We start from the raw sequence: 14,674 nt of genomic DNA on the forward strand, positions 1-14,674 counted from the left end.
TCATGTAGGAAAAAAAACATGTGGGGACACACACATGCACACACACTGACGCTCAAACAGTCACACACATGGCTCCGGGTCCAAGCAAAATATTTGCTTCTGAATGTTTCCAAGAGGTGTTGTAGCCATAGCATACAAGCACAGCTGCCAAAAACAGTTTGTTTTTCGGATTACTAGTTGGGGGGTATCAGCTGTGATGCATATCAGCCTGCCATGTTTGCTTTAATAAAAAGGATGATGCGAAGCTGACCCTAGTCAGGACTCGAGTGCAGACTCCATACACAGTTCACTAGTATCACATTTCATTATGTGCTTTCATGCAGCGATGACCACACACAGATACACTTCTAATCCAACTCAAGGATTTCTTAATCAAGGATTTCTCATTTGGCTCTGTTTTTAAGTTGTATGACAAATGAGCGGCTTTATAAAAGATCCAATCGGGCCTTTATGTTTGGAAGTGTAATGAATACGCTGCATTATTACCCTTGATAAAAGGGGAGTGGATTTTAAGTGGAATTACTTAGAACAGTCATTTGAGTCCTGCAACGCTGTCCAGCCGCTGACTGCAGCATCTGAAAGACATTTTCAAAGTGGGCCGTGGCAGGCCATTTGCCTCAAGTCAAGTCATTACTGTCCCTTTTTATTATGACGATAAAAAATGAGCACAAATCTTTAAGGTTTCATCAAGATAAATGACCCCGGTGAAGAAACGCACCTATTGACTTACAGTAGTTTGCATGCCCTCACTGTGAACTCTCAACTTCCTGTTTTCCCCGCCTGGTTTTTGGCAGCAGAATCAATCTCCATTAAGCAACTTGTCTCAGGATTTACAGCCTGAAATATATTTGCACAAGTTCATTGTCAGTCTTTCGTACTGTGCCATGCCTGGATCACTTATCATCTCACCCCGGTCCATTATTTTTATTATCAGTTTCACATTTCTTATCATGACGGTAAAACTTTCAACTCATTTAAATGTTTCTTTATATATTTGACATTGCAACTGTTTGTCTTTCTGCACTGCAAAAAAGAAAGAACAGCCTCATCCAATCGTAATTTGATCCTGCAACGAGTTTGAAAATCTGATTATTCTTAGTGAGAGGAATCTGCCAATTGAGTGAGATCATTTCTTTTTTTCCTATGAAAGTTTCAAGATGTTTTGGATCAAATGATGTCATCGTGGACAAGTGATTTCTATTCCAAAATAGCATCACTTGTGTCAAGAAAAATTTTAGAATAAGTGAAACTGCACTGAAACAGATGAAATTACATCTTCCTATTATATATTTTATGGTTGTTTCAACAAAAATCTGATTTTAATACTCGCTACAACTTTAAATGATTTGTTGGAGCACAGATTTTTCTTTTTTGCATCTGCGAGGTGATGAAAGGCCTGCATGACTTGGCCTGTGGGGAAAGTGAACTGTGTTCCCCTCGGGGGTTTCCTGTGTTGTCTGCCACCCCATCCATTTTAATTTGTGTTGTTCTGTGAACCCAGGCAAAACGTGTGATTCCATCATCAATCATTGTGAGTGTAACCCTTGTTTTAATGGCGGGTCCTGTCAGAACCGAGTGGATGGATATTACTGTCATTGTCCATTTGGTAAGTAATAGTAGGAAACTTTTCAGGCTGTTATCGAGTCCTGGCAAATTCAAAAACAAGATGTTTGAGATGTGCAGCCTCCCTTAAGAAAAGAAAGTCATGATTAATTAATCAAAAGTGGACACTCATTTCATTTTGTCTCCATATTTCATGATTTGTACTGTGGCTGTCATCAGTGAGGCTACGTTCACATTGCAAGCAAATGTGACCTGAATTTTTTTTATTTATTTATTTTGACACAGATCTGATTTGTGAGCAGTGTGGACAAAAAAATCAGATTTTTTCCAATCAGACCGGGGTCACTTGTATGTGATCCGATACATATCTGATCATCAGCCATGCGTCCTGTTGGAATATATGTGTGTTTTTCTCGTACATCCATGTTTTTTCCGATGTCATGCTTCACGGCACAGGCGCAGATTACTCACCATACACAACCGCAGCCATACCACTGACCATGAGATGTTTGGACGATGTTGGATTTTGGAAACTAACCAATACAACTTCAAACCAACAAAATATCAACATCGTCTGTTGTCAGTGTTCTACGTCAAGTTGAGGTTTGCATTAGACGTCCTGACGTTGAATTTAAATTATCTGACGTGACAACTTAAACTCAATTAAATATCAACGTCTAACAATGTTGCTGTCCAGCTGGGTTGTCGTGAGGTGGCGACAGAGATATTGGAATGTAGCCTTGGACGTAACTAAGGTTTTGGAGGAACTGGTCTTCCGTGAAACCCTCCGCTACTCCTGACTCCTCCCACCCCAACACCTTTCTCCCCAGAACTACCAGCAATAGCTGCTATCAAAGCTAGTGGACCGAAAGCCCATAGTGCGACAGCCCTCTAATCCGAAAACAAACGGCCACTGCTCCAAAGTTCCATTTCACGGAAAGTACACTACACCCTTCCCAAACTAAGATACTTCTTAGATTTTCAGCCAGCTCTGTATCATATCGATGTGGGCAGTATGTGAAAATTAAGTAAGATAAACTAAGGTAAAACCAGCACCCACATCCCCCAGGTCAAATCTGCCAGATGACATGTTTGCTAACATCAAACAGTTAAACTAAATGGTGCTGATCAAATATAAATCAAGATTCTTTCACTGTGTTGCCTAAAATATTTTCAGAAACATATTTTAACTTACCGTTTAATACAGATGGTTTGTTACTAGCCGGCCTCCATATTGTTTCCTGCATCAAAACAGACAAGCTCGCATTCAACACCCACCAGTAGGAGCACTAATTGGTCCGGTGTGGCGCGGTGAATTCTGGTAGTTGTAGTTTTTCAACCTCAAAAGCAAAAGCAAATGCCACAGTCAATTTCTCTGTTTTGTTCTGATCATATAGCATCAGTGTGTTTGTGTCAGTTTACTGCATAGACAGCCCAGTTTTCTGCAGGGAGATACTTCTTTAACAAACTGCGGCCCTTCAGATCTCTTCCTCAATATGGGAGGAATTGTCATCCGAACTCCGCAAGAAAACATTCAGCAGATGAACGCTTTCTTCGCCTGAAATGCCTGTCTCGCAAATGTGACATCAAATTTGGTCAAGGCAGAGATCTGTTCACACTGATGTCAGATATGCGTCAACTCAAACATGAATGTGAACAGGCGTAAAGATCAGATCTGTAATGTGAACGTAGCCTCCAATTTGAAGAAAGAAGAAGTTTGTAAGTTTTCAAAGATGCAAGATTATGATCGGACAGCAGTTAAATCTGCTTTGTCACTACTAAATATACAGCTTGATAAAGATTCTCTTTCATCTGTGGATATTTTTATCACAGCAGCACCGTGAATCATTCATTGGCTTCTCTGATTCCACTTTTGGTCTCTTTCTGTCCTCAGGGGTTTTCGGCAAACACTGTGAACTTAACAGCTATGGCTTTGAGGAGCTCTCCTACATGGAGTTTCCGTCTCTGGATCCCAACAATAACTACATTTATATCAAGTTTGCTACCCTGAAGAGCAACGCGCTGCTTATGTACAACCACGACAACCAGACCGGAGACAAGGCGGAGTTCCTGGCTCTGGAGATCTTTGAGGGACGGATGCGTTTCTCCTTCAACTTGGGAAGTGGAACTTATAAACTGATGACCATGATAAAAGTTTCGGACGGGCAGTTCCACACAGTCATCGCCAGGAGAGCAGGGATGGTAAGAGCGTCTGTTTTTATGGTGGGAATTAGCTCACATTTTAAACGCTTTTCATCATGCATTCTTGAAAGACTTTTCATTTAGAACGCTGCGGAAAATCGGAGAAATGCCACATGGACTTCCAACGTGTGCTGCACTATCAATAGCATTTATGTCCTGCGCTTTTATAGCTGGAACCTGCGTCCAAATTTGGCCTTATATTCCTTTTTGCACCATCAGATGATAATTAAGCTCCCCCCAAACCACGGGTAGCTCAGCTTATGGTTTTCATGGTTTGTAATTATATTTTATTGCTCGTTGTGATTTACAATACGAGGATCCAAAATGGCCCTGAAGGTTGAAACTCTGTCTCCTGTGCTCTGAATGAGAGGCTTCTCCCTGCCAGCAATGCAGTGGCAAGGAAAGAGAGGGGGAAAAAAATCCAACCAGGCTCTGTCAAAGCTTCTATAATGTAGCTCTCCTGCTGGACTTCAAATCTGTCATTTCCCACCGTGCACTGAGAGTTTCATAGGAAGCTGGTAAAATCGTTAAATTGTCAGTTTTGAGATGGTGCAGAGTGACGGGATGGAAAGGAATACAGCGCACACTGCGATTCTGTCTGTGTGTAGTGCCCTGTGAATATTGTGCAGAGGTGGTCATGTAAGGGCTCTTGAAGAATGAGGCAGAAATGCGTGTCATGCCTCCAGTGCCAACTCCCTCAGGCGGTGTAACGTGAGCCTGATCACTGTGTTTGCGAAAGGTGCTGTGGGTCATTTCGGTGGTCAGGCTTGAGGTCTGTTCTCGGCTCCTGCCTCCTGAGCTCTGAGCCAAAGTCAAAAGCGGACAGAAACCTCGGACACGGTCACGCACTGCTTCACCATGAAGGCTCCGAGTAATCAGAGGGAGCAGAGAGTTCACAGATACTGTTACAGTTTGGATTTTAATCATCATACAAATCTCTTTATTCTCTCTATTGTCAAATATAATGAAATACACACAGTATAACAGGAGCTCATGTTAGGTCGGACCAGTGCAGCAGTTATCTAGCAGAATATGTAATATTATCACGTTTTGGTTTTGCTATATAAACCAGCATTCATTGATTTAAAGCTTTTTGGCGATGGGCTTGGGAGCAGCGCAACAAACTGCTAACACAACATTGATTTATTATCACCTTACAGATGTTTATATGGTGAATGTGTTAGCAAACAGTTGCAAATTTACACACCGACTCTAGAGGGAAATACCTGGCTCCTTCTCCTCTGAATGCTTCAATATGTTCACGAGCTCGTCACTAATTGTGTGTCTGGTGTTTGGTGCTGGGCAGGTGGTGCACAGTGGGTTTATTACGGCGTCTTCACTGGAAGAAGAGAATAGACCGAATCACTGAGACGTTTTGCAGCAACAGTCACTTCCGGGTGGAAAACTGGCAACTGTTTTGAATTGTAGAGCTCATTTTCTGCCCCAACTTTAACATTTAAACATGGTTTAACATGGTGGTCCGACCTGTCTGACATTTCTGCTGTGCTTATTTTATTTTATGTTCTCTGTCTGTACGTTTATGTACACCATTTTGGGAAATATGTTCATCGCTTTACCTCACACAATAGCTGATAGAGGCAGTGGTAGACAGGCAGCCCACCATTTTGTGAATATGTAGCCTGTTAATAGGTAGCTTACGCAGGGTAAACAATAGATTCTGATTTACCTCTTAGCAGGTGTTATGTTATATGGTGTTACATATTGTGGCTCGTGCCCTCAGGAGAGAGCACATCATAAGAGACTGAACATGTTTGAAGAGAGTGATGAATGGCTTATCAGCAGTTTCCCACTGCCAAGATAAATGTTGCTGCAGCTATGCAGTTCCCTGGAATGGCATCTAAGTCATCGCACACACCGCTCTCACCCAGTACCCTCTCAGGTTCAGGTCCTGTCTGTCATTGGTTTCCTGATGACAGGGATGTCTCAGAGGGAAATAGCTGGCTGGGGCGTTTTTCCTCCTTAATACACTCATTGACCACTTTATTAGGTACACCTTGCTAGTACCAGGTTGGACCCCCCTTTTTAATTCTTGGTGTCACAGATTCAACAAGGTGCTGGAAACATTCCTCAGAGATTTTGGTCCATATTGACGTGATGACATCACACAGTTGCTGCAGATTTGTCAGCTGCACATCCATGATGAGAATCTCCCGTTCCAGCACATCCCAAAGGTGCTCTATTGGACTGAGATCTGGTGACTGTGGAGGCCATTGGAGTACAGTGAACTCATTGTCATGTTCAAGAAACCAGTTTGAAACCCGTGTGAATTGTAGCCTCAGTTTCCTGTTGTTAGCTGACAGGAGTGGCACCTGGTGTGGTCTTCTGCTGCTGTAGCCCATCTGCTTCAAGGTTGGACAAGGTGTTGTTGCTTCAGAGATGGTCTTCTGCACACCTTGGTTGGAACCAGTGCTTATTTGACTTCCTGTTGCCTTTCTATCATCTTGAACCAGTCTGGCCATTCTCCTCTGACCTCTGGCATCAACAAGGCATTTTGGCTCACTGGATATTTTCTCTTTTTGGGACCATCCTCTGTAAACCCTAGAGATGGTTGTGTGTGAAAATCCCAGTAGATCAGCAGGTTGTCTTCATCATGTCTACATGACTCAATGTGTTGAGTTGCTGTCACGTGATTAGCTGATTAGCTATTTGCATTATAAGCAGTTGAACAGGTGTACCTAATAAAGTGGCTGGTGAATGTGCAGATTTTAGTGAATGAGACACAATGAGAGCACAAGACACAGGTTGAGTGACAGAGAGCAGCACTCCCCAGACAGACAGAGGGGAACAGGAGGTAGAAGACTGTCTATAGCACGCAATGTTTCTGTAAGTTAAGTCATGTAGTGTGAAAACCACAGACAGAGAGTTGTGTAGTGTGAATAACACAGAGTCATGTGGTGCGAGCTGAGCCTTCGGGGACCTGAAAGAAATCAGAAAATATTCCCAAAGTCACCAGTAAGGAAGAGTTGGTTTGGGACGAGCTAAATGCCAAAAAACTTTTAGCCAAAGCAGAATGTTCGGTGACTAAATGGGACGCAGTAGAGGGAATGTTGCAGCCAGGGACAACAGAGAAAATTAGAAAATTGGATGTAATTTTTCGATGCTTCAAGCACAACAAGTTTGAATACCACATTGTGTTGAGGTGGCGGCAGCAGTCTCAAAATCTGTGCGGATAAGAAACAAAACTTTCTGTATGGTCAGATACCACAAGGGAGAGCAGGAGGAAAATAAAAGTAATTTGGGTGAAATGACACGTTAATAACAGTTAGTGTGACAGTAATAACGATCATGTGACAATAACTGTCTGTAAATGATCACAGCTGAGAATATCCAAGCAAGAGCTCAGCCAGTTTATTTTAAATCAGGGATTTTGAGTAGGAACAAACAAAAAGAGTCTTATGTACGAGGTCTGCAAATGCAGTTTGACAGATTAGGACTTGCTGCAGCTGATTAGCACCAGCAGCTAATCATCAAGCTTTTGATTAGCTGGATTTTTTTGTCTTAGAAACGAGCAGAGAAACAGTAACTCAGTGCCTGCACCACAACAGAGAGCGATGCCATGGTCCCTCCATTATGTTAGTCATGGGGAAAACAATGATCTCCAGTGGAGCTTTCTTCACATTTCCTTCAGTGTTAGCCAAACACAAAAACACACTCCTCATCTTTTCGTGTTACATTCGGTATTAATTTCCAAGGGGGTTCTTAAGATACATATTTTCCCCGCCACAGTGTGAGGCACTTGACAGTGAGTGCAGAGTATTTAAGTCATGGCTGTTCGGCCTTTGATCACAGGAACAGACATTAATAAAATGTTCATGTGGTTCTTTATGGAGCTTCGCAGAGTCACGAATGCATTTGAGACAAATGAGTCCTGTTGTTTCTCCTCACTGTTGTCACCGTGTGTATTTTACTCCGGCTTGTTTCTGTGTACGTGGCCATGGGTCTGACTCAAGTGTGACTCAAGTGTGAATCGAGAGTTGTGTGTGTGTGTGTGTGTGTGTGTGTGTGTGTGTGTGCTTGGTGGGGTCGTGCTCTCCTGGATGATTTGTGTCAGAGATCCGGGCCGGTGTGGTCCGTGTTTACTTTAAATCCAGGAGAGGTGGAGCGTGATTGCCCTGGTTTTTCAACACTTTCACACACTTTTCCGGACGTTTTCCTCACCAGCCCATTTCTTTTCTTCCTCGTAGGGTCGTTCCCTGTCAGAGCACACAGAGAGCAAGAGAATAAGCCACATCTGGACAAAAGCTTTAGTGCCATTAACGGGAAATAGGAACTGTTTTGCTGTAACGTATGGCATTTTTTTTATGCCACTCACCCATCGACCACTGTGATGAATTGATGAGGAATAATTGGCCTGCATACCATTTGGTGGGCAGAGCTCGCACTAACAACAAGACTTAGTTACACAAATACTCAGGGAGAATAACTGCAGCGGTTGAAGGAACCCTCAATGGGTTGAGCCAGAACCCTGGAGTGAAAGTCATGCTGCAGTGCATGAGAAGATATTTAGTCTGGCACACTATCGTGGGTTTTCAGGCATGAAGATGTGCACACAACAAAATATATGTTGGCAGGGAATCATGTTGCTTTTGAGGATTTTTAAGTCTCGTCTTCCTTTGTTTTCGAAACCTCAAAAATAAGCATTAACACGCAAATGTGGTGTAAAACACACAGTCACATTCTGTCACTGTCATTCTCACAGAATGTGGCTGAACGCATGCATTGTCATCGTCACTGATCCTTTCACAAGCCTTAAAGGAATATGACAAGATACTTTTGCAGATTAACACCACTCTATGGCAAGGTGTTTGGGCCATTGTAAGTAAATGAAAAAAAAATACATAGTCAGTGGTGGGGGTAATTATCCAAGAAACAACTCAGAATTTCCAAGATTGAAATCATAAATTTACAAGAAAAAAACTTGGATGTTCTCTGAGTTTAAAGGGATTAATTTATGAGAAAAAACCTTACAAGTTTGTATGAAAAAAAAAAAATACTTGAAAAATCTTTAAGGTTAAAGTGGTAAAATATCAAAAGAAAAAACACAATTTACAAGAACATTTACAGGGAAAAACCCACAAGTTTACCATCAAAAGGTTTTAATGCTCTCTGAATTTTTTTAGTTTTTTTTTTTTTTTTTTGAGAAATAAATATTTGAATATTCACTTATGTTGAAGTGGTAAAATATGAGAAAAAATTCACACGTTTACAAGGAAAAAAAACTAGAATATTCTGTAAGATTTAAATGGTAAAATACAAGAAAAAAATCATTTTAAGGGTAAAAAAGTCTATATTTTCTGAGATAAAAGCTGTAAATTCACAAGAAAAAAACTACAGTTTACAAGAAAAAAATAGAGAATATTCTCGAAGATTTACGTGGTAAAATATGAGAAAGTTTACAGGAAAAACAAGTGCACATTCTTTGAGATAAAAGCTGTAAATTTCAGAGAAAATAACTCACAACTTTACAAGGAAAAAAAATTATATGAAATTAAAGTTGTACATTTATCATTAAGAAACATACAAGCTGGGGGCGTCGGTAGCGTAGTGGATAGTACCGGCGCCCCATGTACAGAGGCATTACCTCGCTGCAGTGGTCGCAGGTTCTAGTCCGGCCTGCAAACCTTTGCTGCGGGTCAGTCCCCATTCTCTCTCTCTGTCTCCCCATTTCACACACTGTCCTGTCAATTAAAGGCAAAAAGCCCAGAAAAATAATCTTTCAAAAAAAAAAAAAAAAGGAAGAAGAAACTCACAAGTTTACCCGAAAAAAAAAACAAACTATAATATTCTCTAATGTTAAAATGGTAAAATATGAGAGAAACAGCTAACAAATTTACAAGAAAAAAAAAAATCAGAATTCCACAAATTTTCCAGAAAAAAAAGCCAACGTATTTGTCAAGGAACCACATTGTTTAAATGACTATTCAGATATTCTGCTAAAGTTTATGTACACAGTGTTTTTTAAAACCCAAATTGGCCCTAATATGCCATCATGCATTGCTCATGTCTGTACGCTAAGTATGAAGCTAACATCAGCAGCTAGTTTAGCTTAACACAAAGACTGAACACTGGGGGAAACAGCTCATGTGGCTCAGTCCACCAGTGACAGAATCCACCTCCTGTACCAGCACTGTTTGTTAATCTTTGTTTTTAGTAATGAGCATGCATGTATGCTCTGAATAATTCATTAAAATATTGACTTTTATCAGACAAAATCAAAATAATGTGTGTTTGGATCTCTTCAAACTGTCAGTGAAACATATTTTCGTGCAGTCGTCGTGACTCCAGGATTAAACACATTCACAAAAGAGCCAAAATAAAATGATTACATACTTGTATTAATCAAAATTTGTCTCTCCATCAACTCCACTATGAGCCTACTTTTTCATATCTGGCTCCGCCCACTGACTCTGACTAACACTCAAGTTATCTGAGCAACATCTGGAAGAGAGCAGTTCACTGTGACAGTGTTTGTGCTGAACCAGTGCTGGTGACACACTCACTCACACATGACACTGATTATAATACAGACAGAGAAGCAGAGTGACTGCGACCAGCGTTGTCGACCACAGTCTACCAGAGCTGGGCTAATAAAAAATGGCGTCTGAAATGAGGCGACTGAACAGCTGTTCATCTTACAGACAATCACACATGACATGTGTTTCTGTCACGCTGCAGGCTGCGTCCCTGACTGTGGACCTGTGTGGTGATGACCAGGAACCTGGCTACTGTGCTGTGAGCAATGTGGCAGTGCACACTGACTGGTAAGAAAATCACACACACACACACACACACACACACGTACAGTACACAGATGTTCTGCCTCTATGACCCAACTGTATACATTAAAATAGTGTTGACAGTTTTAGGTCCAAGACTCGGAAAACTTGATGCATAATGAAATTTTCCAGGTCTGTAATGGAAAGAATCAACAGTGTTTCTGCACCTGGTGTGAACGTATTTACTGAAATCTCTCCAGTTGTTGTTTCACTTCACTCTGTATGGTAACAGGAGACCAATATCTGCGCTCTGAATCAACAACAATTTAAATGTATCTTAAGTTTCCAACCTTTTTTTTTTTTCTTTTGACTCCTTAAAACAAAGAAATGACCCTGCATGAGTCTGATTTTCAAGACCCACTCCTCAACCAGCACCACAACATGCAACACTGCACCCACTCCTCCACTTCTATAAGACCAATAAGCTCCACAACCTGACCTCTGTTTATCTGAGAGCACAGCCCTCACGCCCTGAAAAATAGGCGCTCGGAAACGTGTGCAGGCCGTGATGGCAACGCTGGGGCATTTGAGCACACCTGCCATGTGTCCACATTAAAAACAAAGAATCTGAGGGCGCAAAATACACAGCATGTGTACGGCCCCTTAGCCCTCCGAGCTAATGCATGCTAACTACACTAAAGAAGTCTGCAGCTGCCTGAAAGTGAGGATCACCCACTCTGAAGCTACATCTGGGGACCATAGCCAGTACACTGCACACTGACTGAAGAATATCAGGCGACTGAGTGGTGTCTGAGTGATGATTTGGATCTTTAACTTTCAGGGGGCGGCCCTGTAGGTTTCTTTGTCAGATATGTTCATCCTAACCATATGTGTGCTGAGTTTGGCTCTGTCAAAGAGATTAATTCTGCTCCTGAAGCTGAGCTGAAAATGTGTGTTCAAACCTTTATGTGAGACATTTAAAAACAACCAATGAGCAAACAAAGAACCATCATGCATATCAATTAAAACAGAAACTAAATCATACAAAACAACAAACAACAACAGCAATATATGATCACTAAAGAGAGAGAGATACAGGGTGATAAACATGCTGAGGTTTAGACGTATAGTTAAAAGCACTGTATCAGTTAAAACAAGAACAAATATAAGACACATCCCAAATTTAAAAACCTAAAATGTCCGTACAAGCTCTCCCTTGTTTCTTTCATTTTTCCTGTTTTATATCTAATCTGTCGCAGCTCTGTGGAGAGTAAAAGCTTTTATTTTCATGTTTTTCCTTTTTGTTCCTTTTTATTATCTCTGTCTGTCTGTTAAAGTCTGTGTATGAAAGTGAATCGCTCACAAGTAAAATCCAGTTCTCGTACATTTTTGTGTGATGATGAAACAAAAATGAGTCAGAGTCATAATGAAGTCATCTGTTGTAAATGTGCAGTTTGTGATGTAAACCTTCATGAAATTACTGCGCCGTCACTGCCTTTACACAGCTCTGTGTGTGTGTGTGTGTGTGTGTGTGTGTGTGTGTGTGTGAGAGTGATTGATTTGGCAGATGAAGAAGGGCCACAGAGGTCTGCAGAAGGTTTATTTTGTAAGGGTCTGAGGAGCATGTTGTTGTGGAACTCGCTGACCCACAGTGTGTGTGTGTGTGTGTGTGTGTGTGTGCGCGCGCGCGCGCATACTTGAATGCATTTGTAAGCTTTCCGTGCATATGTACTTTTGTGTCCGCGTGCATTTAAGTCTTTGTGTGCTTCTGTTCATGTGTGTGTGTAGGATCCTGGACGTGCAGCCCAACAGGCTCTCGGTTGGAGGCGTCAGGTCAATAGAACCCGTCCTTCATCGGCGCGGTCAGGTCGCCACCCACGACTTTGTCGGCTGCATCATGGAGTTCGCCGTCAACGGCCGCCCGCTGGAGCCCAGTCAGGCGCTGGCATCGCGTGGCATCCTTGACAGGTCCGCGTACCACCAACCCCGCCCCCGCTCCTCCTGCTGCTGCTCCCGCTTTCACCCTCGCTCCATCATCTCCCTCTACTTCCCATCTGTCCGTCTCCTCTAACCTCCTCGACTCTCGCTGTGGGACATCTGTTCACACTCCCAAACCCTCTCGAGAGTTTTTAAAAAGATGTTTTTTTTTTTAATACAAATGGCAGATTTTTGACGAGGGAAACCAATTGCAGAATTCCGGAGATTTTTTTGTCTTTTCTGTCCTGCTGGTGAATAGTGAGGCGAGAACAGATCTTTTAATATGCTAATCCTCCCGGGGTTCTTTATGGGTTTTTGTATTGCAGCACGGGGAGAGAAATCACAGCTCATCTGCCCCCCCGCCCCTTTCTTTTCCTGCGGACCCCCCGGCTACAGACTGTGCGGCTGACTTGTCAAACTGACGTTGTATTTGTCGCTGTTTCTGTAGATGTCCGAGACTGGAAGGAGCCTGCACCACCAGCCCCTGCAGACACGGGGGCACCTGTTTGGACCACTGGTCTTGGCAGCAGTGCCAATGCGTGGACGGCTTCACTGGCAAATTCTGTGAGAAATGTAAGTCTGCGCCTTTGAAGTGTGTCTTTATTGCTGAGGCTGCACTTACTAAGGAATATTCTATCATGATTATTTATGATTCTTCCCTCATGAGTCATCGAGCTGCACCATGTAGCTTAATATAGGCCACATCACTGCATTCAGCGCTTTATTTCAAAGCAGTTGTGTGTTTTATTATATAAACACTCGACATCAGAGAACTAAAACAAACCTTTGAGGCTCACAATAACTACCAGAAACTTGTCGCTACTGTGTAAGGTGCTACATTATGTTAACCAATAATCATCACCACATTCACTGGGAGACTTTCATGTAGTTGCTGGGAACAAACAAGCAAACCAAATCAATCATCGCTTGAGAGGTCTGGGAACACGGACGCTTAATTTTGTTCTCTTCTGTTTGCCATTGAGTTTGATCTTGTGGGAAATCTGCTGGTTTGCTTTGTGGCACGAAGCAGGATTACAGAACATTTCTCCTAATACAAATGGAGCGTACTCTCTCAGTCATGTGTTTCATCTTCAGGAGAGAAAAAAATAAACACGATGCCATTAAAGACGAGCAGGAACATCCTCCTCACAGAAGGAAGCAATGAGGTTTATGAGGAATGCCCAGATTTTGAGCCGCTGGTGACTTAGACGCTGCCAGTCATCTTGAATTTAGTCTTGTGGTTGCCATAAATTTTACCCATCAGTCAGAAGTTTATCCCTGCATTCCTGGAAAATAGCAGGTTATGGAAGCTTGGTGAATGTAGTGACTTCTTGCAGGGCTGGTTGGTTGAATATGAGTTAGTCCGCACAGTCAAAAAGATGGATTTGCACCATCAACGTCTGTCTCACACCTCTCCCGTACATACAGTACAGCAAGTGAGCAAACTCCTGGTGATGGTGCACAGCAAAATGTCCAAATATACTGCGAGCTACAACATTCAGGGAGCCTGTCGAGCCTAAACGAGACTCGCTGTTGCTCTGAAAACAGGCTGGAGGTTGAGCAAATGTGCAAAACGTCTCAAAACAGAGTGAGGGCGAGTGTTACAGAGGGCTTCACATGAAAATAAGACAAGAATAAAAATACAATATTTAAAAAATGTTAATAACTAAAATGAATACAAAACACAAAAGTACAAATCAGGCATTAAAAGGAAAAGCTTTCCTATAAAAATATGTTTTAAGCAATGATTTAAAAATGCGTCATGTGTTAGCCAGCCAAATCTCCTCAGGCAGAGAATTCCAGAGCCTCTCGGCCTTGATGGCAAAAGCCAGGTTACCTCTATCAATCAATTAATTAATCAAACTTTATTTATATAGCACTTTTCATACAAACAAAGTGGAGAAACACCAGATGCAGGATAAAAACAATTTTAAATAAGTAAATAAATACATTAAAATGAATAAATAAGTGACAAAAGAGAAGAATATGTCAACTAGAAAAACAGATTGATTAAAAAAAATAGATGAACACACAAAAATAAGAAATACAACATTAAAAAAAGACATAAAGAAGCCAGGCTTAAAAGGTAGGTCTTGAGTTTGCTTTGAAAAACATCAACAGCCTCGTCTCCAGCCTCGATCTAGGGACGACTAGTGAGGGTAGGGTTTAGGATCTCAGGTCACGACTTGGAGCAT

At 41.8% G+C, this 14,674-nt stretch overlaps 1 protein-coding gene across 1 annotated transcript in view; it reads left to right on the forward strand.

The window, feature by feature from the left end:
• Positions 1–14,674, forward strand: part of fat4 (FAT atypical cadherin 4) — a 149,658-nt gene that overhangs the window by 121,389 nt on the left and 13,595 nt on the right. The window contains exons 10-14 of the mRNA XM_033632605.2: positions 1,502–1,606; positions 3,458–3,765; positions 10,462–10,547; positions 12,291–12,470; positions 12,928–13,052. Coding sequence (XP_033488496.2) covers positions 1,502–1,606; positions 3,458–3,765; positions 10,462–10,547; positions 12,291–12,470; positions 12,928–13,052 — 804 coding nt within the window. The remainder of the gene's footprint in view (positions 1–1,501; positions 1,607–3,457; positions 3,766–10,461; positions 10,548–12,290; positions 12,471–12,927; positions 13,053–14,674) is intronic.

The sequence above is a fragment of the Epinephelus lanceolatus genome, chromosome 7 (assembly GCF_041903045.1).
Source record: "Epinephelus lanceolatus isolate andai-2023 chromosome 7, ASM4190304v1, whole genome shotgun sequence".
Classification (NCBI taxonomy): domain Eukaryota; kingdom Metazoa; phylum Chordata; class Actinopteri; order Perciformes; family Serranidae; genus Epinephelus; species Epinephelus lanceolatus.